Here is a 25,193-nt window from a genome sequence, read left to right on the forward strand (position 1 = left end):
TTAATAATGTCTAATAATATCTATGAGAGTTTGCCATGCTCCTGCATCACTATCTAGATTCCACTTGCTTTATTTGATTAGCATCCGGGAGTCCTTTGTTTTCTTTCTCTATATTAGAGAGTAATTCAAGCTTCTGACTAAAAGTAAGTAAATCATTGTCAACAAATTTCCTGTCTAGCTTAAGATTACTCTTAACCAAATCCACAAATGTCTTAATTTCCTATTGCAAATGCAATAAATCGAAAGTTTCTTTCCATGCATGATCAATAGTTTCTAATCTTTGGCATATGTTATTGATGATATATGATTTCACTGCATTAAGGAGATTGATAGCTTTATTAGATCTATGCAGTGTAGCAAGAGTAGAAATTGGCAATGGTGGTGTCCGTATTGCTAGTGGAGTCATTAACAAAGGACCCATATTTAGAGTGTCTTCTAGCTCTTTTATTATTTTTTTAGCCTCAGATTCTTTGCTTCTTGTTCATCAATACATTATGAAAGTGCCTCACTAGTATATTGATGGAATACCATGAGCCTATTGGCTCCAACTCTAGACACATCAATATCCATTTGTTCTTGATCAATAACCTTTTTATTTAAAATTTTAATTTTTCATTTCTCAAATTTTTGTTGCCCTTGTCATATTTTGCATTTTACAATGTGACAAGATACTCATAAAAAATAATGACTTCTTCTGCAATTTGCTCCATTATTTTATGATTCTCTGCTAAACAAGAACTAACCCAATCATGTGGTACACTGTTGCCATTTTCCACATCTATAACTTGTTCAATGCCTTCTCTTTTTGAGGCACATTTGGATTTGGCTATTTGAACCGTTTGTGCTTTGTCTAGGGTGAATATCTGATGAGGCTCTTCATCATCTCCACCACCTGATAGCTCACCATGAACGAGTTCTCCAGTGGTAGTACCTTTTCTCATTTTTTGACCGGAGGATGAAGTTGCAACAATACTGGGTGTGGAAGCTGCAATTTGTTGTGTATGATTTACTCCTCTTTGCTTGTATTTTTCTTCCTTGTTAACGTTGGTTTCTTCAATAAAATTTTCACTATCCATTAGTGGTTCTTGATTTTTGGTTCTCTATAACTCTTGCAAAAATCTTTTTGTATTTAATAGTACCTAGGTGTATCGTAAATAATCCCAATGGATCAAAACCTTGATTAGATTCAACTTCTCTTAAGTCAAAAGTACCCAAAGACTTTGTAAACTCTGCAATGTAAATTGCATTGTTCACAGTGACTTGAAGAACAACAAATTGCAAACAAATAAATTGTTTTTTCTTTTTGCATTCAAGTATAACTAGCCAATTATGGTAATTCCTATAGAATTCAACAATAAAATACCCATTTATAATTAATTTTGGTTACAAGAATGGCTTACCTTTAAATACATAACTTCGAATAACAATATTATTTTCTTTGTCTTCATGCACTCCTTTTCCCCATAGGAAAACTTGGCCTTGCACATATATTCGATCTGGATTTTGTCCAATTATCATGTAAATCATCTACTGTGCAAAGACATTTTGAATTAGATAAATATTTAAACAAACTATTTTCTTTGACATTATGGGATACAAAAATTGCATTGGTTCTTTGTTGGGATTCAATTTAGGTTAATAGGGTAAGTCATCAAAGACATGGCATCATAAAGAATCTATTGTTGTTGGACAAATTGACTAACTGTAAAGCTAATTCATTGAAAATCATATTAGCTTAGTCGAATATACAATCTGTTTTGTATTAGTAATAAATAAAATAGAGAATAAATAACTACAGGAGACACCGCTGCTGCGCGCGCGCCTGAAGCCTGCGACCGAGCCTTGGCCTGGGACCGACTGATCGAGCTGCACCATGGATCCTCCAGATCCGCCTGGTGGGGATCCGGAGCTGCAAAGAGCTTTTTCCAATCTGGTAAAGTCTCTCCCTCCGCAAAGACCTAGACCAACAACAACAAAGTTTGTGAAGAAGCTTGATGTATTACAGGAAGTCCAACTGCCTCCGACCATACCACGCATGGCAGCCATTTCCTTAGCAGAGAAAGGGTTAATTGGGCAATTTACAGGACTATGGCCATCACCCAGAACAGTGCAAAGATGGGTCGAACGAAACTGGTCGGACAAGATCCAAGGTAAAATATCCATCAGATTTTGTGGCAGAGGATAGTTTACCTTTCATTTTGAAACCAAAGAGGACAAAGATCTAATATTCAGAAATGGGCCTTACTTTATGGACTCCAGGGGCCTCTACCTCAATAAATGGACTCCGGATTTTGATCCAGAACTTGATATACCAAATGCGGTTCCAGTCTGGGTCAGATTGCCTCATCTCCCTCTTCACTGCTGGGGGGATAATTCGGTTAAAGCAATAGGAAATGCGGTTGGAAAATACATAGATCGCAGTGAACCTAAAGACAACATGCAGGCATGTGCGCGGATTTGTGTTGAAGTCGATCTGGGCCGAGGACTGCCGGAAGCAATCAAACTGAAAGTAGATGACTGGTGCCATATACAGCAGTTGGATTACGAGTAGATACCCTTCAAATGCAAGGTATGCCACGAATACGGACACTTTGCAAATAGATGCACTAAAATAGTTAATGTAGAATCTGATGAGCAAGATGGGCAATGGGAAACTGTAAAAAGGAAAAAATCATCTCCTCCCCTCAAATCTATGGATACTGAAGCCCCTGGCCCTTCCCATCAGCATCCTTCCCATCAGCATTCTTCCCATCAGCAACCTTCCTCCTCCTCCCAGCAGCCTCCCCTTCATCAACCCTCCTCTCCTCCTCGGATTCCCGATCCTCCTATCCCTCCATCTTCTAATCCCTATGCGATCCTCTCTGAGGATGATACCGAGCCTGATTTCCCCTCCTCTGATCCTCCTCTCCATCTCTCTCCCCCTCACATCTCTCAGCCCTCCCCTGATACCCCCTCCACTAGGATTACCAGAAGCTCTTCAAAGGAACATGGAGCGCCCAGCGATATCCCAAAAAAACATGGGCCTGGCAGGAAATCGGCCAAACAACAGAGAGAAGAAAATGCTCAGAAAGACATTGCCATGGGCTCTCAGACTCCTATAGAATCCTTCATTCTTGGACACTCGGATAAAGAAAATAATAACAAAGGCAAAGAGAGGCGAGCACCTCTCCATGTAACCAGTAAATCATGATGAAAATACTATCTTGGAACAGTAGGGGATTAGGGCACCCCTCCAAGATAGTAGCCCTCAAGGACTTAATCCAAAGTGAAAACCCTGAAATCGTTCTTATCCAAGAAACAAAGCAAGATCAATCAGAAATTAATAGAGTTATAAGTCAGCAAAAGCGTTACAGTGGATGTGCAAGCGAAGCAAGAGGAGCCTCAGGTGGCATTCTAACTATGTGGGATAGTAATAAATGGAACTGTGACTCCACCAGAATACATCAGAACTGGATCCGTGTCAATCTAGAAAGCAAAACAGGTGGCTCAAAGGTAACAATTTACAACATATATGCTCTGAATCAGTACAGAGAGAAAGAAGTGTGTTGGAACACATTGGAAGCAAGTATAGAAGAAGAGCAGGACAACAATCTCATTATAGCAGGAGACTTAAATCTGGTGATGCACGCTAACGAAAAAAGAGGGGGAAATTTCATCCCAGATCCTTTCAGAAATCGACTTGAGAGCATTATGCAGGAGCAAGACCTTGTCGATATCAGGCCCAAAAACCGTAGGTACACCTGGAGTAACAGAAGAATAGGAGCCGGCAATATCATGGAGCGTCTTGACAGATTCCTTATAAGTATAGCATATCTGTCCACCTTCACCACTGGTCAGTCAAATATTCTCAATGTTTCTGCCTCTGATAACTATCCAATAACACTCACTCTTCATAGTCAATGTCAGCTAGGACCCCTTCCTTTCAAATACTGTTCCATTTCGAATCATTCCCCTGCAGCAAAAGATGTGGTGCGGCAGGCTTGGATCCAACATGTAGAAGGCTCCCCAACTTATATTTGGGAGACAAAATTAAAGAGAGTAAGACAGGCTCTAAAAAATTGGGTGAAGAACAATTACCAAGAGCCTGAGGTGAACAAAAAGAAAATTAAGCAAGATCTAGAGGAAGTGCAGCAAAGCATTGAAGCCTTTGGGCTGTCCCAGCAAGCCAAAGAGCAAGAAACAAGACTATACTCTCAGCTGAGTCAAACTATAAGGGATGAAGAAACAAAATGGAGATTGAAATCAAGGCAGCTCTGGTTGCAGGAGGGAGATAAAAACACTTCTTATTTTCATAAGCAGGCTACAGTTCGAAAGGCCAGAAATACTGTGAGCACAATTAGGGACAATGAAGGGAACAGCTACAATACTCAGGATTCTATAAAGGAAGCAGCCACCAAACACTTTAAAAACCTTCTGACTGAGGATAAAGATGAGGAGGATTACTCAAGTATGCTGCAGCACCTGTCTAAAGGAGTCACACAAGAAATGAATAGCAGTCTCAAGAAAGAAGTAGAGGAAGAAGAAATCAAAAAAGCAATTTGGAGTCTACACCCAGATAAAGCTCCAGGACCTAATGGGTTTCCAATCAGTTTTTATAGAGAGTATTGGCAGATGATCAAAAAAGACCTCTTAAAGATGATACGTTGGGTTTTAAAAAAAGGCAAAATGGGGGGATTTACCAACTCTACCTATCTAGCCTTAATTCCTAAAGAGAATAGACCTTCCACTTTTTCAAGATTTCGGCCAATATCTTTATGCAACTCAGCATACAAAATAATATCAAAAATTCTGTCATCCAGGCTCAAGCCACACCTCCCTTCCCTGATCTCAGAAAATCAAGGGGGCTTTCTCCCCAATAGGCACATTACTGACTCCATCCTTCTTGTGCAAGAGGCCATCCACTCAAGCTTAAGCAGAAAGGAGAAAGGGTTTGTCCTAAAGCTGGATCTTGCCAATGCTTTTGATAGGGTTAGGCATTCCTTCCTGTTTGCTGTCCTTCATAAAATGGGATTCGACCCCTCCTTCATCACAATGATCAAAGCTTGTATATCGGACCCCTGGATCTCCCCTCTGATTAACGGGAGGCCGTGTGCTGCATTCCAATCCTCTCGAGGCCTTAGACAAGGCTGTCCCCTGTCTCCTTACTTGTTTATCCTCATGGCCGAGTCACTCAGTCAAACCCTGGACTTCAACCGGAGAATAGGTCTAATCACTGGCATCAAATTTGAGCAAGGAACAAAGAACATCAACCACTCTCAATTTGCAGATGATACCCTCCTAATAGGAGGAGCGTCCATCACTATAGCAAGGCGCTTTAAGAAGATCTTAGACCAATTCATGGATTACTCAGGAGGGAAGGTCAATCAGTTAAAAAGTTGTATATATGGTTGGAACACATCAAATCATACCATCCATAGCATTGCAAGTATATTTGGAGTCTCCTGCAAACTAGTCTGGAACCACTTCTCCTACTTAGGGATGCCAGTAAGTATGGGACCGCTGAAAGCTGATACCTGGAACGAAATCCTTGACAAAATAAAGAGAAAAATCCAACAATGGGGCACCATGTGGCTGAACCCAGCAGGACGACTTGTTCTTCTAAAATCAGGTTTGGCCTCTCTTCCCATATACCGTTTCTCTTTATACCAAGCTCCTGCTGTTTTCCATCAGAAAATGGAAAGAGCCCTCAGGCATTTTCTTTGGCAAGGAGGGAAAACGGAAAAAAGAAAATTCAATCTTGTAAGTTGGAAGAATGTCATTCAGTCTCAGGAAAAAGGAGGATTAGGAATAAGATCACCAAAACTGCTAAATTTAGCTCTTGGAGCTAAAATAATATGGAGGATGATCACAGGGCCCACAGCGTGGTGGAAGAAGGTTTTAGAAGCAAAATACTTAAATAGCACAAGGCAACAACTCCTGGAGACTAATATACCCAACAGAGATAGTACAAAAATTTGGCAGCTTTGCAAAAAGGCCATATCCTTTATGTCTCAGAATATTTCAAAGGTCCCAGGAGGGGGGAGCAGCATCAACTTCTCCACAGACAGAATTCTAGGGCAGCATCCCATTGGTTCAAAAATGGAGACAATCCCTGCCATAAACTGGCTCAATGGCAAAGGAATATTGTACTTGGCTCAAATATCACAATGGGACAATCACTCTCAAGCATGGATAGGTTGGAAATTCCTGGATTACCCCAGAGAGTTAGACACTAGTCTCACTGCCCTAAAGAATCTCCTACACAGCAAAGCTCCGATCCAAGAAGGTAAGCAAGATGGATATCGTTGGGACCCAACCGGAACTCAATACACGGCTAAAGCTGGTCATCAACTTTTATGTGACAGCAACTTCCCACAGGACATATGGAACCAATGGAAACTTGTATGGAGAGCAGAAGCACCCCCCAAAGTCAAATTTTTCATTTGGCTGCTCCTGAAAGGGAAAATACTAACAGCGGAAAATTTAAAGAAAAGAGGCATAATGGGGCCATCCAGATGTCCAAACTGCTGTAGATCAGAGGAAACAATACAGCACCTGTTTATAGATTGTCCGGTGGCTGATGAATGCTAGAGAAAGATGGCCTCAATAGGGGATGCTTCCTGGGAGCCTCAGGCAACTATTACAGAAACGATTCACAAATGGAGGAAGAACTGTCCATGGAAAGAGAAAAGGAGTAAATTGACGCAAAGGATATGGAATATCATACCTCTAACCCTCTTATGGTGCATCTGGTTGGCAAGAAATGGAAAGGTCTTCCAGGAGAAAGGCTGTAACATCAGGGTTATGTGCCACAAGGGAAAGATGTTAGCAGTGGAGACAGTCACAAACCACACCAAAGGCAAGATCGAGGCAAATAATTACAGCATGGAAGAGAGAAACCTGATCAGTTATGTCCAAGAGAATATTGCTAGCGCTCAGGAAACAAACCAAGGCAGGATACAAACGAAAGAAACAAACAGGGCATGGAAGCTGAGGCTAAAGGAAGAGGAATTTGCGAATTGGTTGAGAAACTGTAACAGGTTCTACTTATTTTTTGATGGTGCTTCTAAATCGAACCCGGGCCAAGCTGGTGCAGGGGGTCTAATTTGCAACACTAATGGAGAAAGAATACTTCAATTCGAATGGGGGCTGGGAGAGATCTCCAACAACAGGGCAGAGGGATTGGCACGGTATCAGGGCCTCACACAGTTGTTAAAGTTAGGGATAAGGAAGGAAATGGTGTTTGGAGACTCAGCAATAATTATTAGGCTTATGGCGCAGAGACAGAGCACGCCGAATATCCTTCTCCAGCAGATAAATCATAGGAATTAGACCCTTCACGCTTTAATGGAAGAGGTCATATACTACCACATCCTACGTGGATTGAACAAGGAGGCTGATAATTATGCCAACAGGGCATGCGAGCGCTCCAAGGGTAGCTTGAGTTGTAACAACAATACCTCTTTCCAACCGTTACCATGAATATTCAATATCTAGTCAACAGTAGGTGTACCACAGGTGACAGAATCAATGACAACAGACAAGTAATCAGTGCAGATGACAGAGCAGGTAAGGTAGGTAGGATTTGGATCAGAAATAAGATTGGGAGATCGATTCAGCGCATGGGAATCAAGAGAAGTTCAGGGGAAAATCGTCCTAGCAGACAGATCTCATACGTAGTTCAAGATATGCATCTGACCATTTGGTGGAGTACTGGGAGACGTAGACGGGCATCTTCTCGCCCTCACAGCCTGCGATTGGACTCTATATATATCCTGGGTGGAAGGATCCTTCAATTCACAGAGAAAGCTTGTGTCCACGAGCATCAGAATATCATCGCTTCCGCCTATCTCCAAGCAGCCCGAGGTAGCTACCATAGCGCTCAGCAGAATCATAACAGCCCTGCGCGAGCTGTGGTTGTAGCCTGTTGTAAGTGGAGAGCACAGAGGTCCTGCGCTAAAGAGACCGGCAACGCAGACATGAATTATCCAGCGTCAATGGATCGTTCAGAAGACTGCTTCCACTGGAGAGATCTTCAGGCAGAGTTCGAGGAGTTGCGAGCACAACAGCGGGTCCTGGAGGATCAAGTTCGAAGTCTGGAAACAAGACTGGAAGATCAGTACAGAATTTTCAATGAGAAGTATCGGGCAGAGATCAATCTTTTCCTGCACAGAGTCAACTCCTTACATGAGCAGTTCAGCAACTTGGCCAATAGGTGCAGTCATGCAGAAGAATCGATAACTGTCCTCAAGTTCATGATGGACAAAAAGTTCAAGGATGCTCCTTCCTCCTCCAGTGCAAAACAGAGTGAGCCAGACCCATACCCAGAAGCGTCCACAGCAAGGAAGATCAGTCATATAGAGATAGAATAATTATGCTATGTAGTTGTAAATTTTGGTGTTTGCAGTATGTAAGGATTTACAGTAGTATAAGAAGCCTCAGAGGCAGGAATACTAGAACAAGGATCAAGGAAGGGACCCTTTTTGTAATTCCTTGGATCCAGAATGCTCAGGAAGCACTATATGTATGGCGATCTGCCTCTTCCTTTTTTCAGATCAATATATAGCAACCGAAATTTGTCTAAAAATAAATAAATAAAATAGAGAATGGATTTTGGGACATATGTTGTAGTTCTTGTGCCCATCAAGCAGGGAAATAGGCAATATAAATCCCTAGAAGACTATGTAAATAAAGAAATAACTAGAAGAGAAAGATGGGAAGGAACTTGAGAAGTTGAAGAAATCAAAATTGTTAAATAATGTTAACCCCATGTGATTTTGAGTTCAAGAAACTATTTTCTTCATACAATTTTAAGCACTTATTCGCTACAACATTCGTCAATCCACTAGTGTAAATCTCACTACTTCTTTTCTTTTCTGTTGATTGATTCACATACCTCTCATATGTAGACGACCAATGAAAGGTCTCATCTATATGATCAAATTAGTTAATCGTATGAGTGAAAACATTCTCTTTCCTTCCTTTGCTACCTATCTTCACTTTCAATCTCGTTTAACTTTGTAATTCTCCGCTCCAGTCATGATCACCAATTATTACTATTTCTCGTGTGAAAAATTTTACATACAACACTCTCAATAAATAACAATTGAAGATATCAAACTCAATGTTTACGAGAAGTAATGGAAATAAATACTAAAAATCCAAAACCGACTTGTCCATTTACTCCACATTTTTCTCTTGTTTGAATATCATTAATACACGTGTCATAAGAGGAAAAAATTTATGATATAATATGATTATGAATTATTTGTGATCATGAAAATTAGCTTTGAGACTTTCAATAATCACTGTAAATATAAAACTATGTAAGGACAATCACAAATAAATATTATGCGCAGACCTGCTCAACTACCTCTACCATTGAATTGACTTGGTGGCTGAGGTGGTCCCCACCACTATGTTGATGTCAATTCGTTTTATTTTATATCAGAGTAAGAAAAACGCTAAACCAAATTTGATTTACGAATAACTTGACACATGGTTTTGAATACTACGATACAAAGTTAACCGTCACAAAACATTCCAGTCAACTGCACCAAGCAAGGAACATAAACTCTCGTTTTGCATATTCTGTGTCTTTATATACATTCCCCTCACACATTTCTTCCACATACCTACCTTCCACACGAAATTACATATTAATCAATTAGTTAGCCATTTTCTCTTGTTAAATTTTCTACAATGAAAACTTTAGTTTATGTGTATATCGGATACGAATACTCACAATATAAAAAAGCAAAGATTGCGATTGTTAAAAATGGCGACCTCCTTCCACATTCATGTTTTATTACAAAATTATTCACCCACTAATGCTACCAACCTTGAATTGATAGTTTATTCCAATAGCTTTATGTTCAATGTGTCTGTTTATTTGTCTGAAATCAAAGACTTTTGGAACACACTTTGCATTTGTCAATTCGCTATTCCAAATCTTATTGCTATTATTCTCCTCCATTGTTGGGCTTAGATACTACATATATGCACTCGATTAGTAGAAGAAACCATGGATAAAAGAAAGTGAGTTAATTGTATCAATTGAAATAACTTTTTTTTTCCTCTACTAACCATTTAATGTTTTCAATGCCATTTAACTATATATTTATTGATATGTTATGTAATTAGTAAATGTTACTATTTGGCATGTGAGACCTGTTACACATAACACTCTCAATAAATAACAATTGAAAATACCAAAGTGGGTGTTTATGGGAAATAGTGGAAATAAAACTTGAAATTTCAGAACCCTCATTCTTTTGCTTTGCAAAATGATATTTTTTTAATATCGTCGATATATGTGTATTAAGTGGCAGAAATTTATGAAATAAAATTAAAATGAATTCCCTATCATCATGCCAATTTTTGTATAGGTTGTCAATACAACTGCAAAGAAATATTGTGCACATACACGATCAACTACCTCTAACATAGAATGACTTGATGGTTATGATGGTATTTTCTACGTGGCATCACCTATTGTTCTTGCAATTTTCTTTGAAATATACTCAACGCACAATGCACAATGGACTCATTACATGTCAAATAGCCAAAAAAAATCCATAATGATTTGCATTTAATTTTTTAATGTTGAGTGTAGAGTGCTCTGCACATTGTTGCTTTGTTTACAACTACTAATCATTACACAATGTGTTAGATTAAATTCTATTAAGCACTTGAACAATGTCTTGATTACGTGTCAATTAAGTACTACTTGCACTATCACATCCCTTGTATTATGTCTATACACATTTAAGAAGTATATTTAGATTTAGGGACAATGTAGCTTTTGCTAGTTGTAGAAGTAAGGCTTAATTATTTTTTTAATAGGCATTGATGCACACTGCCAAACATTGATTAATTTTATGTGACATTTCACGTGTCAAAAAATTGTGAAAATTGATGCCTTGCATACATGCACAAAAAGAGAAAGAAAAATAAGATCGTTGTGATACCATTGATAAGAGTTTGTGAAAAGAACCAAATGAAATACATATTACTAACCCAAGATAGAGACTTATGCAATCGAAATGTGCAGAATAAATGTTAGATGACATCAATTTGTACGACAAGAAAATGTGTGTGGAAATGGAAAAATCATGACGTAAAGGTTCTCCCGCACAATCCTTTTCTTCACATTCATTAGTTTTAACATTAAAAACAATTTACCTTTCACATTAAAATGATAATTTGTTTAGTGTGGACATTCAATTTGTTTAGTGTGAACGAATGTCCATTGAATCATTATTTTGCAGTGTTACTATATAACATAGTACTTTAGCTTACATTGCAGTTCGATGTATATAGAAATAATTAGTGTTACGTTTTCATTGTGTGGAATGTGGAGGTGAGGAAGAAGATTTCGCTGCGTGGAGTACGAAACAAGCACGATGAATGATTCCTCCACATTTCCACACTCCATACAACGAAATTAACTCAATTAAAAACAAAGGATTTAAATATTTAACATTTCCCAAATTTTAAAAGATTAAAACATATAACTACAAGATTTTGATAATCAAAATAATAAAATTGGCCTACATTATATGTTTTCATTGAATTTTTTATTGAATAATGCAAAAACCTGTAGCAATGGATACTGAGTGCATTGTAGATGGTTCAACAACCAATATTAAAAAAATAATTATGGCTTTCCCCACATAGTTGCATAGATTAGAATCATTTTCAAATCCACTTGTGTGGAAGGTAATTGGAAGTTAGCTTCTCTATATACTATTCTAACTACTCATATAGAAACATGGAAAAATAAATATAGCATATAGACCAATGCAACAAGTGTATGGAATCAAAAATGTCTACTGATAATTGTATTTAGATTTCCAATGCCATTTACATATAAACAAAATGAACAATGAGATGCAGTGGGGAAATGTTGTGGAGATGAAAAGAGCATAGTGTAAAGGTTCTCCCACACATAATCCTTTTATGCACATTCATTATTTTGCACACTAAAAACACCTGACCTTTCACATTAAAATGATAATTCGTTTGGTGTGAATGAATGTCCATTGAATCATTATTTTGTAGCGTTACTGTATAACATCGTATGTTAACTTGTTGGGACGGGGTCCCCTGGGTCAGATTTTGTTAAAGTTTTCTTAAGTTTGTAAATATATTGTAAAGTCTTCGCATTTTGAGGAGCGGAGTGCAAGTAGCGCAAGTCAATAGGAGTTAAAGGGGATTTGGGAAGGTCAAAGCCCCTTAGTTTGTTAAAGTCAAGTTTTTTTGAGACCCTCCCATGGTTCACAGACCATGGCATTGTAATGAAGGAAGAGTATAAAAGGAATTCATAAAAGAGTCACAGGAAAGCAAGGAAAGGAGTGCATGAGTTGGGTTTGAATTTGTCTATTCTGTACTTGGGTGAAGGGGAAGGCTCCTGCAGTTGTGTGCATGGAGACCTTGGTAAGTTCACAGCTGAGTGCGCAGGCCCCTGCAACCGTGTGCATAGGGTTGGAAGGAGTTTGTATCTAAGAATGTGAAGTATAATAAAGACATATTTTAAAGTGATATCTGTGTATTTGTGTATCACTGTTTATTTATGAAGTTGTTGTATTTATGAAATGTTGAGTGCATTTAATCAGGAAAAGTACTTAATAGGTTCGCAAAGACATAGATATGCTTATTTGTATGATCTCATGCATGTTTAGCACAAATGGCGAAGGACATAAATCTGTTAACTATTATTTACTATAAGTTCTATGTTACAAGGATTAGGGTTCACGAAGGTCAATATAAATATTCCCTAGATCTACAGAAAATGCATCACATAGCCCTCTTGATATAGAAACCTAGTTCTTGCAACCTCTGTAGAAATTTGAATAATATAACACTTATTCACAGAGATTATCCTGATTATACACTATTTGCGGAATGCATGCATAATACATAACCTCCTCTACCATTGATCATCAATTTGCGGAATAAAAAAAACAATCACATGCGCACATTGAAACATCAATCACACATATCAACAAAGTATGTAATGGGGAAAGCATACAGCTGAAAACCCCCAACTATCTATATATTATAATGATAGAGAACATGTAACAATACATAGTACAATACTCCTCGTAAGTACTCAATACTATCTCCACATGCTACACACAAAACTAGCTCAGATCTGAACAAGTCACAGGTTCAAATCTCCTCCACTGTTTTGCCTGCCTCTACTGCACAATCCAAGTTGATAATGGAATAGATCCAAGTTCGAATTCCCTTGGCTTGTACTACGCAATCCTCATTGGCAATCTCAATCAATGATTGTGAAAATCTCATGCACAGCTATAGTCACAACTAATAGTAGTCTCACACTTTCACCCACCTCTAACACTTGTCTCCACTGAACTGTCCATGCGCTGAGTTAACTGGTGTATTCTTTAGTTGATTTATGAGTTAATAATTTGTGAATTAATTAATAATTAATTCACATCACTCATCACTAGTGTATTTGGCAGTTAGACTAAATACAACTAGTTCAACTAAGTCAAACTGAACACAACTCCATCAACTCCTCAATCAACTCCACCAAACTCAATCACTTGAGTTCTAACTGAATTCCATCATGCAATAGCTCAACTAACCCATAGGAAAAGCGTATTTCCTTCTGGCAGTTGCATGTGCCACATTCGTAGCTCGAACTGAAGTGCTGCAAGAGGATAAGATAATGTTTATAGTCCAAATATTATTAAGAGCTAATAATATTCGACTGTTCTATTTTTTGACTGGCAGTCTAAAAATAGACTCCGCCCATATGTCTAAAAATAGAGGTCCATCTATTTTTACCAACATGACCAATCATCCATAAATAGCATCCTGCAACTCATAGACCATGATCCATATGTCTAAAAATAGACTTTGCGCCAAAAATAGCCTGCGAGCCCACTTAGTGAAGGCGACTTCTTTTCACTAAGCTCCATCATCTTGTTTCATTTTCAACAACCTCGAATACTGCCTCGGGTGAGACTACAACCTCTGCTACGTGGGTTGTTGCCAAAAGGGCCGACAATGTAGGGTTTTTTTGGTTAGCGCAGCTAACTTTGAACCTGGGTCCAAGCCCCATCAAGGCAACAAATGGTTCTATTGTCGGGATCAGGATCTATCTAAGGAATGTGTGATGTGGGGTCCGTGGAGACCGACAAAGAAGGAGATTGAAAAGTGGATAGATTGGAAGCTGCATGAGTTTGTGATCTAGGTGGATCTCCAGACACCAGTGGCATGGAAAAGGCTCAAAATTCAAAGTGGCAGAAATTTGATTAACTTGACATCAGATTGAAGTGGCTGTCAGCCTGATTCCAACAGTGTGAACGACACTCCAATCCGAGTCTTTATGAAGAAGATAAAAGAAGTCAAAGTTCGGGGTTGACTTACCCATGTGGCAGGCTTAAGGAGGCCACAATTTGGCAAGAATCTGGCATCCGAATCCGGCTAGTTTTCTGGGAGAAATTGTTGGTCCATTAATTTGTCTAATATCCCTAAGGTTCTAGAAAATTACTAAGTTCGGTGGAACCATATTTTTATTTGAAAAAAAAAATTAATAAAAATATATTAAAAAATGGGGAACCCGCCGCCCTCAAAACCACCTTAACTAAAACTTAAAATTTAATTTGGGTGGGCATCCATGACCCCGCCACCCTAGAGTCCACCAACAAAAATGATGCATATATGGTGGAGGGTGTGGGCTGTCAACCCCACTGCCCCTCCTCCTCACCCATATACAACGAAGGGCTGGCAGAAATGGGGCGCGGGCCACCCAAAAAAGCGGACCCGCCGCCCAATATTAGAACATTAAAATATATGTAGGTTAATTCGGGAGGGGCGGGATTTGATCCCCTGACCCCTCCTCAACCATTTTCCTTGTTTACCAACGTGCCAACAGTCCCTTCTTGTTTTATCTGCCCACCAAAATGTATATCAACCTTTTTTCACAGTGCGCTAGGGGAGAAGAGCGCACATGTATTCCGAGACAGATGAATTATAGGTGGCGGAACCATGAGAAGGCCTATGACAGGTGGCGAAACCTTACCTTAGCACATTTTCCAAGGGGTCAGTTTTGGTCCAATGTCAGAAAAGTTTTATATCAATTTTTCACCTCTCAGCGATAAGAAATCAATGTTGATGCCAGTTTCTAAAACAGAGCTCTCATTTTTCGGCCATTTTCTAGATTGGAGGTATGTTGTGGGGAAAAATGCCTATGCAGGACGATCCTATCCACCTAAGGTGTGACAGTGCCTTAGCAACAAACAGAGACAGCTATTCTAGTATTCTTCCTTTATGAATTAAGAATGAAGAGAGATGGATGGACTAACCGGTGTCTTCCGTTTGTCCCTCGATCCAGATCCTCTTCTCTTTGGGTGTTCACAGCTACTTGCCTTCTCGCTCGCCCAGCTTTAACAGGTCTCTGCAAGATCACAAGAGAAGAACACTACATAAGACATAGATTCATAATCATAACTAGTTCAGGATTAGAAGTAAACTAAATATACTAATGCAATCATACATCAAAGATACATCAGTATATAGGAGAAACCAAGATAGCTTTATTGATGAATAACAAGGTTCAGGAAGAGATGCAACCCAGAGGGCTCCAATCCAGCATCTCCTTCCCAGCAAAATGGAATTCCTATCTTCACCTCCCTTCAAAGCATTAAGCACCCAATGATTCCAATCTCAAACCAACAGCAATTCTTTGCAATAACAAAATTCCAGCCTTTAGATCTCATGGAGGAGAGATCTATATATAGATGTTTGGAGAGAGGATGAGTCAGCTTGAGATCTGACTAGTGTCCTCTCCCTCTGTTAGTTCTTGAGTCCACTTGGAGGTTCTTGCTTCCACTTGGAGATTTGGAACCTCTTACTCATCACCAGTCGAATTCCCTGAGGCAAGTGTCATTTTGGAAGCTTCCTGGGCTCTGACACCTTGAGGAATGAGTCTGCCACATGTCCAAACTCGCTCAGCGCAAGTAGCTAGTGTTGGAGTTGACATTCAACGCAGGTAGACAGTGGAGCCATTGACATTCAGTGCAGATGGTTAGTGGAGCAGTTGACATGATCCTGAATTGACTTGTTTTTGAGCAGTTTCAGGTGGAGAACTTCTGTGAATTGCTGTGGTTTGTTAGCCTTGTTCCTCTAGGGGTAGGAACAACATGTTTAGGGACTTTGGATCCCTTAGATTATGGACATTTCATGCTCAATGCTGTAAGGCACAAAAATGTCTATAACAGTTGCCCCCTAAAGTATGAGGCCATTTATCGGGTGAAATGCTTTATCCAGGAGGGTCCGAAGTTCATCTAATTGCTGGGAGGAGACCTGTAATAAGATACAATACAATACATTATTTTTCATACTGCTTTCATGATCTAGATGAGGCGGGCATTCCCATGCTCAACTTTATAAATTCATTTTCTGTACATAGAACAGACAATCGTCTGATGGTAGACTGATAATTTTGAGGAAATTATCATCCTTTGAGTAGGATGATCGTCTGCTGTAATGATGTACATGTTAAATGTCTTTATCTTTCCTGAATATATATCGCAATCCGGATGGATGAAACTAGATCCAGGGTCTTCAAACTCGTTCGATCTTCACTCTAAGTACAAGTCGATCCATGTGAGAATTGTTCTGAAGTCGAACATGGAAAGACATCGCTTGATTACCGGTCAATGAGGTAAACCGTTAACAAGCGCGAGAGGAATCACCGATAATGATAATGACCCTCAAGGTACTGCAGTACAATTCACGTGGTGTGAATAAAGGACTTGGCGTCGAACACCACGCAAAATCTTCTGGTCGAAGGTCATTGATGTATACCTGTCGCCGGAAGTGAGAAACTTGCCATTGAGGCATGCAAGCTTCAAAGTACTGAAGGGGTTGTTCCTAGATCAACTTCTTGGATAATGAGCTGATGTCGACAAGAAGCGATCCGTCAAAGGAGGGCCTTAATGAATCCCACATCAGTGACACGGAACAGAGCTAATGATTTTGATGGAGGTGAAAACGATCTGTGACATATGATTCAGGGTGGCGGTCATGAATGGATGAAGGATAATGTATGGCAGTGGATGGGACCCGGTTGACTCTTTCTGAACGACTTCTCTTGAACATATGGCGACACTGATGCGATGGATCGGTAGCATTACCCCAATTATGGATGGTATGGCGAGACCATGGTGATGTGACCGGTGAATGAAACAACCCAACCCGATTGTGGTACGGAGGAAAAGTGTCATGTTCAAGAGCGACTTGCTACCATCAAAGTTTTCTTTAGTTTCTCCCAATTTTTCCCCAGTCATTGCTGACCAGTACCTCTTTATTTTTGTCAAGCTTGAGGAGGATAACATATGCTTGTTCTATAACCTACCCTTCGGGCAAGCCCATCGCTATGTTTTAACGAGCCTAGCGATAGTGAAACTCGTTCTCGTCTAATGACAAGTTTGTCGCTATTTAGTGATTTTAACGAGTCTAGCGACAAAGATAACTCGGTCCTTTTCATTTTTAGAGAGTCTGAAAAGGTACATAAAGTTAACTCCAAAAGTCCTTTTTCGTCATCTAATCCCTTAAGTCCGAAAAAGTATAAAACAATACAGAAGGGATGAGTTTTCGATAGTTTTAACGAGCCGAACAAAACAAGCGCTCGATCTTTTTGTGCAATAATCCCTCAGGTCCAAAAAGATTAAAATCTAGAGGAGGGATAGCACTTCCGGTTGCTTTAACGAGCTGGAAGGCCAAAACTCGGCAATCTTTTCATATTTTACGAGTCAGTTGAAAAGAGCTTAAAGAAGACTCGTCTTTTGAGGAACGAGTGATAAACAGGGTTAGCAGCTGATTCCAGGTACAGGTTGGAATTTTCCAATCACGGCAGTGTCACAAGGATGGCTAGGTGAAATCACTCTTCGCAGCTGTTCCTCAAAATGGGTAAACAATCATATGGAGGTGAATGATCGGCCAAATGAAAAGTGGAGGTGATGGTGCAAACACGACCAAGGCTTTGATGGCTGATGATATTACATTCACAGTAGTTATTTACCGGGTGGCGCTTATGTTTATTTTTTAACGAGCATGAATTCCGCGTTAAAACTGCTCGGATCTTGCGTTTATTTTTTAACGAGCATGAACTTTGTGCTAAAACTGCTCGATTATACCAGTCATATGATAAGAGTGTCTCATTGAAGATGCTATTTTTTAGGGAGCTTAGATCTTACGTAAGCTTTGCTCCGGATCCTTTCGTTATGCAAGTTCGGAAACAACTAATCCTACGAGTTTAAAGGGTTAGACCTACAGGTTTAAAGGGAGGACCTAAAAATTTAAAAAATAAATAGCCACCCCTTGCTTGCATTCCAAAAGGTTTGCATGCCCCTAGGCATAAAGTACGATTTCAAAGTTACCTCTACTTCTTTTCCGTCAAAACATTTGTTTTAACGAGAGAGGCTTACCTTTTTCAGGTTACCCAAAGATTGTCTCATTCACGGAGCAAACAAAACATTTCTTCGGCGATGTTTACCGAAATAGACAAAGGTGAGTGAAAAATAGTTTATTTCACTCACATAACTTTGACAAAAGAATCTTATTCTAGAACAACCCTCTTCCTAGACGAACGAGGTACGGACTAGTCATATTCTCCCGCGGAAACCTACCCTATACCCAAAGTTCTCTGCCGAAGCAGACCAGGACGCATGCCCCCTGGGTTCCAGTCATATCTTCTCGGATTACTCGCGCTCATCAGGAGGACGGACCGTGGGTTGAGACACTTCTTGCGTGAATAGACCATTTAGGGATGGTTCATGACTATTTGCGATGCGTGATCCGGGGAATGAAAGTTGGTCCACGAGCTTGACCATTCTTCCTTCATGCGGAAAACACATTACTCTAAAGAGTGATGAGACGATGGCTCCCATGCAATATATATAGTCTCGTCCAAGGAGTAGGTTATAATCCAAGGGTCCTTGAACGACCATCACGTTCATTTGAACGGTCTTCCCTTTCAATGTTATGGGCACATTGGGGAGGATCCCTAAAGGTCGACTGGTTCCTTTATCAAAGCCTGATAGATTTCTCATTTCAGGAAAAAGCGCTAGCGAACCAAGCTCTTTCCAAGCAATAGAGGAAAGGATACTCACAGATGCCCCTTCATCAATAACTGTGCCAGCCATTACCATTCTGTATATTTGGACAATAATTCTGAATGGTATGCTAGCTGGCAAGCGGGGTCTGCCTAGTTGGTTCCAGTCAAAGGACACAACCAGGTTGCTTGGTGGTGGGACCGAATAGACGGCCGGATATCGCTCTGATGAACTTCCTTCCTGCGATAAAGGAATGGTGGCATTGCCCCCTTGATCATCAGAGTCAGTGCTGATGAAGAGAATTTGGACGGTGTCGTCTTTATTCTCCTCGGTGATGGTGTCATTCGAAGATAGAGCCTCTGAAGGCAAAACCGGGTCAACTGCCGTTTCAACCTTTAGACTTTCGTCAGGTATGGATTCAGACAGTTCATCTTCAATGACTGGCGCTTCGGCTGACCACTTGAGCGGGCCAGCCGGGTTCTCAACTAGCGAAGGACTTGGCAGGAGTTTTTGATATCCAGGAGGAAGTTGCGCTCGTAAAATCGGGCGATCTTCCAGAACTCTTTTTGCCTCGTCTAAGAAGGGACAACGGTGGATGGCGTGATCACCTTCACACAGTTTGCAGGGAAATCTAGCGTTCCCTCTTTGTCCTGTGGCTTCACTTCCACTAGTTGACGGTGAGCAGTCAACATGGCTATCAGAGGTCGACGCTACCGAATTGTGCAAACGGGGAGACCAGTCCCTTAGTATCCGAGGGATACAAGGACAATCTCTGTGGAAGTGGTCTCCCTTGCATATGACGCATGGCGATTTAGGCCTTGCCAGTGCTGTGTGTGGATTTTTGTCAAACGACACTTGTTTGCCCCCAGTCGCCTTTGGCTCCTTCTTCTTCTTTTCTTTCTTCTTCTTCTCCTTCTTCTCCTTAGGAACTCGGTTTTTTGCTTTACCAGTTCCGTCAAGCGAAGAGGAAGGAGGAGAGGAAGATGAAGTAGAAGGCTGGTGGGAAACTCTGGTCTGGTCTAACTGTTGACTCGACTGTTCAGGAATGGTGGTGTTCTGAACGACATTGGTTGAAAAGAGCCAGACTGGTAGGCCAATTGTCAGTCCTGGAAGCGACAATGTGGCCATGTGGGGCGCACCAACATCTCCCCAAGAGGAGAAGGGACTAGGATTTCCACCAAGGGGAATTCCTTGGTTGGTGTGCTCCATCTTTTCAACCCAAAGATCAACGCGGGAATAAAGGGTGATTGTTCCGTTTAAAATAAATTTTTAACGACGCTTTAGACACAACTTGCTTTTTCAGTTTTAAAGAGTCGAGAAAAAGCTAAAGATGACTCTAGTCTCCTTCGATGTTTTAATGAGCCTGAAGTGACAAATGCTCGGATGGACTTTTTCTGTTATAGAGTCTGAAAAAGGCCAAAAGAAACTGCTCTGGAGTTCTAGGCAGAGGGTGTGCCAAACTTTTCGCAAAACCACAGAATACTTTTTAAGCTACGGGCGGTCGATCTTCGTGAATGCTGTGTTCACTGCATTGCGATCAGTAGGGCGGCCGACACGGCTTCCTAAGGATAAAGGATATATGACTATAGGGGTCTCCCAATATATACGCAACGGTACGTGGGAGCACAATCCGTACTAGCGCTATCGTCCCTCAGGAGGAATCACCCACCTTCCACGAGATCGACAGTCACTAGGCTTAACGACGCCGGAACACGTCTCTAGCCTAGACCTCTATGTTGTGCGTTATGTTGCAAAGCGTTGTTAAGTTCATTCAGTTTATTTTAAGTTGATCTTTTTAGAAGTTTGCCTTTCAAGGTTCACCACGAGATGTATGATACAAATTCCTAAATGCAGTCTAAAGATGATAAGCAAGCTTTATATCTTTTCAACTTTGAAAATCCTAGCTACTAAGGGAAAAGAAAGACACCATCTTTTCTCAAAGAGCAATCAGCACACTCTAATGCACTGTTCCTAAATCAAGCATGCAAACTTATCAAAATGCAAATGCACAATGCAGGTGTTTGTTTTCCGCTTTCTTAGTATTGATGCCTACAAAGAAAGCTTTTTGTACAACTTTGAATTTGCTTTTAAATGACAGATATAAACAAGTTTACTTTTTCGAAATCAACAAGGGTAGAAGAGATTACAACACTTTGCGACTTTCGAAATGAACACTTGTTTCGACACTTAAAAGAGGCAAACTCAAACTAATAAGCAAAAGTAAATGTATAATCAACTGTAAACAGCTAATGAACTCTCTCCTAAGATCACAATCAACAGATCTGAATCAAGGGCTACAGGATGATTATTTCACTCATGCAAAGGAAAACTGTAAATGATGCCACAAACACATAAAAACACTCACAGTCTTTTTGTACAAAAGGAGGCGGAATTTAAGCAGAGAAAAGGAGTTATCAGACTGGTACCTATGCTGGTTACAGGCTGCAAAAAACAGAGATCAAAACAGGGCAACAGAGAGCAGAGAACCCCAGCTACACAAGGCAAGACTGGTTCAGCGCAACCTCAACACTGTGGTTTTGACATTCAACGCAGGTAGCCTTCACGGGAACTGCGTTGAAATGCAGAATGCCTTCACAGCAGTTGCGCTGAAGGAGAAACTCTCGTTTCTCACTGGGTTCTGGGTCACAGATTGCTCAATAATCAACGGTTTCAGGCCAAATCAGAAACATAAGCAATGTATAATCAAAGGGATGATTTGAGAGGGTACTAAGATCTATCACAAAGGATCATCAAATCATTTGTGAGTCCATTGTTCAGATCATAGACAAAATCCAGTGAAGGATCAAGGCAGCAACTGTCTACTTTGCAACTGAGAATAGCAGAAGCAGTTTGATTGTTGCTGTTGAGTCTATGAGGTAAACAATGATAGAAACACAAATAAAATGACTAAAACAAATCTCCCCAACGGAGTCGCCAATTTGTTGTGGGGAAAAATGCCTATGCAGGACGATCCTATCCACCTAAGGTGTGACAGTGCCTTAGCAACAAACAGAGACAACTATTCTAGTATTCTTCCTTTATGAATTAAGAATGAAGAGAGATGGATGGACTAACCGGTGTCTTCCGTTTGTCCCTCGATCCAGATCCTCTTCTCTTTGGGTGTTCACAGCTACTTGCCTTCTCGCTCGCCCAGCTTTAACAGGTCTCTGCAAGATCACAAGAGAAGAACACTACACAAGACATAGATTCATAATCATAACTAGTTCAGGATTAGAAGTAAACTAAATATACTAATGCAATCATACATCAAAGATACATCAGTATATAGGAGAAACCAAGATAGCTTTATTGATGAATAATAAGGTTCAGGAAGAGATACAACCCAGAGGGCTCCAATCCAGCATCTCCTTCCCAGCAAAATGGAATTCCTATCTTCACCTCCCTTCAAAGCATTAAGCACCCAATGATTCCAATCTCAAACCAACAGCAATTCTTTGCAATAACAAAATTCCAAACTTTAGATCTCATGGAGGAGAGATCTATATATAGATGTTTGGAGAGAGGATGAGTCAGCTTGAGATCTGACTAGTGTCCTCTCCCTCTGTTAGTTCTTGAGTCCACTTGGAGGTTCTTGCTTCCACTTGGAGATTTGGAACCTCTTACTCATCACCAGTCGAATTCCCTGAGGCAAGTGTCATTTTGGAAGCTTCCTGGGCTCTGACACCTTGAGGAATGAGTCTGTCACATGTCCAAACTCGCTCAGCGTAGGTAGCTAGTGTTGGAGTTGACATTCAACGCAGGTAGACAGTGGAGCCACTAACATTCAGCGCAGATGGTCAGTGGAGCAGTTGACATGATCCTGAATTGACTTGTTTTTGAGCAGTTTCAGGTGGAGAACTTCTGTGAATTGCTGTGGTTTGTTAGCCTTGTTCCTCTAGGGGTAGGAACAACATGTTTAGGGACTTTGGATCCCTTAGATTATGGACATTTCATGCTCAATGCTGTAAGGCACAAAAATGTCTATAACAAGGTATAAGACTCTTTTTTGTAAATGTTGATTATACTTCTTCTTTCTCATGCCACTTAATGAATGAAGGCCTCCCCATTGATCAAGTAGGGTCCGGAGACGTAGTCCAAATTGGACGAACTCTGTTATCAAGTCTCTTGTCTTCTTTCATGCTTTTATGCGTTTCTCCTCTTCTCTCATGTGCACATTAAATTTCTATGGTTAAGATGCAATTTACCCATGTAATTATTTTAATACATCTATAAGAAAAATATCTTGGATCAAGTGGTATCAGAGAAAGTATTTGTAGATGTGAATTGCACGTTTATATGCTAACAAGAAACAGGCTGCGAAGAGGCGAAGGGAAACTAAAGTCTTTCGATCTCGAAGCGGGGCATGCACATCGAAGGAGAAACATCCAGATGAAGATGCTCATTATGAAGAGGAGTGAAACTACCGCAAAACCTTCTATACAATGGCAGAAAAGGTCGATTAGTTGCTTTCAAGGCTAGAGAAAGTAGAAGAGAGAAATCCAAAAGAACAAGGTTCAGTGCACGGAAATGGTGGAGAAGAACCCCCTCAATCTCCTTCCACGAGTGAAAGTTCTTCTTCCTCTCATCACCATCATCATCGAAACTCAAGGGATGCATCTAAGAAACCTTTCTTTAAATTAGATGTCAAATTCTATCTTCCCATGTATAACGATGAAAGTAATGCAGACAAGCTTAATAACTAGATTAGGCAGATTGAAATCTACTGCAGGATTCAGCAGATCGAAGAGGACGAGGCAAAGATTCAGCTGGCCTCTCTTCGGCTGAGTGGTACCACTCTCGTCTGGTGGGAGAGAAAATTGTGAAGCAGTAAGAGTGTGGGTAATCTTATTTCCACATGGCCTAGTTTCATTTCTGCATTAAAGGAACAATTTTATCCCTTGGGTTATAAGCAAAAATCCTTAATGGATTGGCAATACTTAAGGCAATGTAGAGGTTAGGATGTTCAAAGCTTTACCGAGGAGTTAAAAAAACAAGCACTTAATTTGGGCATTGCACTTGACTCACCTGAAGTAGTAACTAAGTATAATGGATTATTACATAGTTACATTAGACATTCATTATTATTGTTTGAACCAACTACTATTGACTCAGCCAGTGTAAAGGCCATTCATCTTGAGAACAGGGGCAAAAATGAAAGAGATTATCATTTCAAGAAACCACCTTTCAAACCTCCAAATGGAAAACCCAGTGTGAAAGGAAAGGGAAAGGAGAAGAGGACGGCATCAACCAAGAAAGATGAAGGAGAAAGGCCTTATTGCACTCACTGCAAAAAGGAAGGTCATGACGACGATCATTGTTGGAAATTGTCCCCGGAAAAGAGACCAAAGAAGAATGGAGGAAAAGGAAAGCAGAAGACAATGGAAATGGTGCAGCAAGACCTTGGATCCGTTTCCAAAGATGAAACATTGATCACAACAGCAGGAATGAAAGTTACTCTTACACCTCATGTTAATTCGGAATCACATGAAGGCACTAGTTCAATAGATGAGTCTCTTCCTAATGAACGAAAGAGAATTGAGTTATTTCATATTAGAGTTGTCATAAATCATACAAAAGTGGAAACTCTATTTGATACCGGATCCCAAGGAAATTTAATTTCAGAGTCCTTGGTAAAGAAGCTAGTCTTAGAAACCAAACCACATCCAAAACCTTACCCGCTTCGATGGATACATGATAAAGCAAAAATGAATGTAACTAAGCAGTGCAAGGTTAAATTTGTGATCGCTTCTAAATTTGTGGATGAGGTATAACTTGATGTGATACCATTGGACATCTGTGGCTTGGTGTTAGGGAGTCCATATATATACGATATAAAAGCAATCTTCTTCCATCATGAAAAAAAATACCAAATCACAAAAGATGGAGTAGAATATATTGTAAGGGCTCATCAAACTAAAATCAATGTCAGCCTTGTGTTGACTGATAAAAGGTGCCTTTTAAAACTCCTAATTATCTTCACATTAATTATCAATCTGGGCAAGTCTTCTTATTTCAAGAGTGTACACAATATGTGGCTGCTATTTAATTAAAAGAGTAATGTTTTATACATTGTAGTATAGATCTTTTAATACAAGAGTAAATGGATGCATCTAGTAAATT

The 25,193-nt window shown here is 40.1% G+C and overlaps 1 protein-coding gene across 1 annotated transcript; it reads left to right on the plus strand.

The window, feature by feature from the left end:
• Positions 1-3,399: 3,399 nt before the first annotated feature.
• On the plus strand, positions 3,400-6,512 carry LOC149184759 (uncharacterized). Its single transcript, XM_089415436.1, has 2 exons — positions 3,400-4,647; positions 6,345-6,512. The coding sequence occupies exons 1-2, from the start codon at positions 3,400-3,402 to the stop codon at positions 6,510-6,512; spliced, it is 1,416 nt and encodes a 471-aa protein (XP_089271562.1).
• Positions 6,513-25,193: the final 18,681 nt, after the last annotated feature.

The sequence above is a fragment of the Pinus tabuliformis genome, chromosome 3_2, assembly GCF_031772625.1.
Source record: "Pinus tabuliformis cultivar Carrire ecotype Pingquan chromosome 3_2, CPIR1, whole genome shotgun sequence".
Taxonomy (NCBI): domain Eukaryota; kingdom Viridiplantae; phylum Streptophyta; class Pinopsida; order Pinales; family Pinaceae; genus Pinus; species Pinus tabuliformis.

Excerpts from the sequence above, each read along its gene's own strand:
- LOC149184759 (XM_089415436.1), top strand. The coding sequence starts at position 3,400 with ATGTGGGATAGTAATAAATGGAACTGTGACTCCACCAGAATACATCAG. Across the intron at positions 4,648-6,344 it reads TCTTAAAGATGATACGTTGG|CAACTTCCCACAGGACATAT; the intron begins GTTTTAAAAAAA and ends TTTATGTGACAG.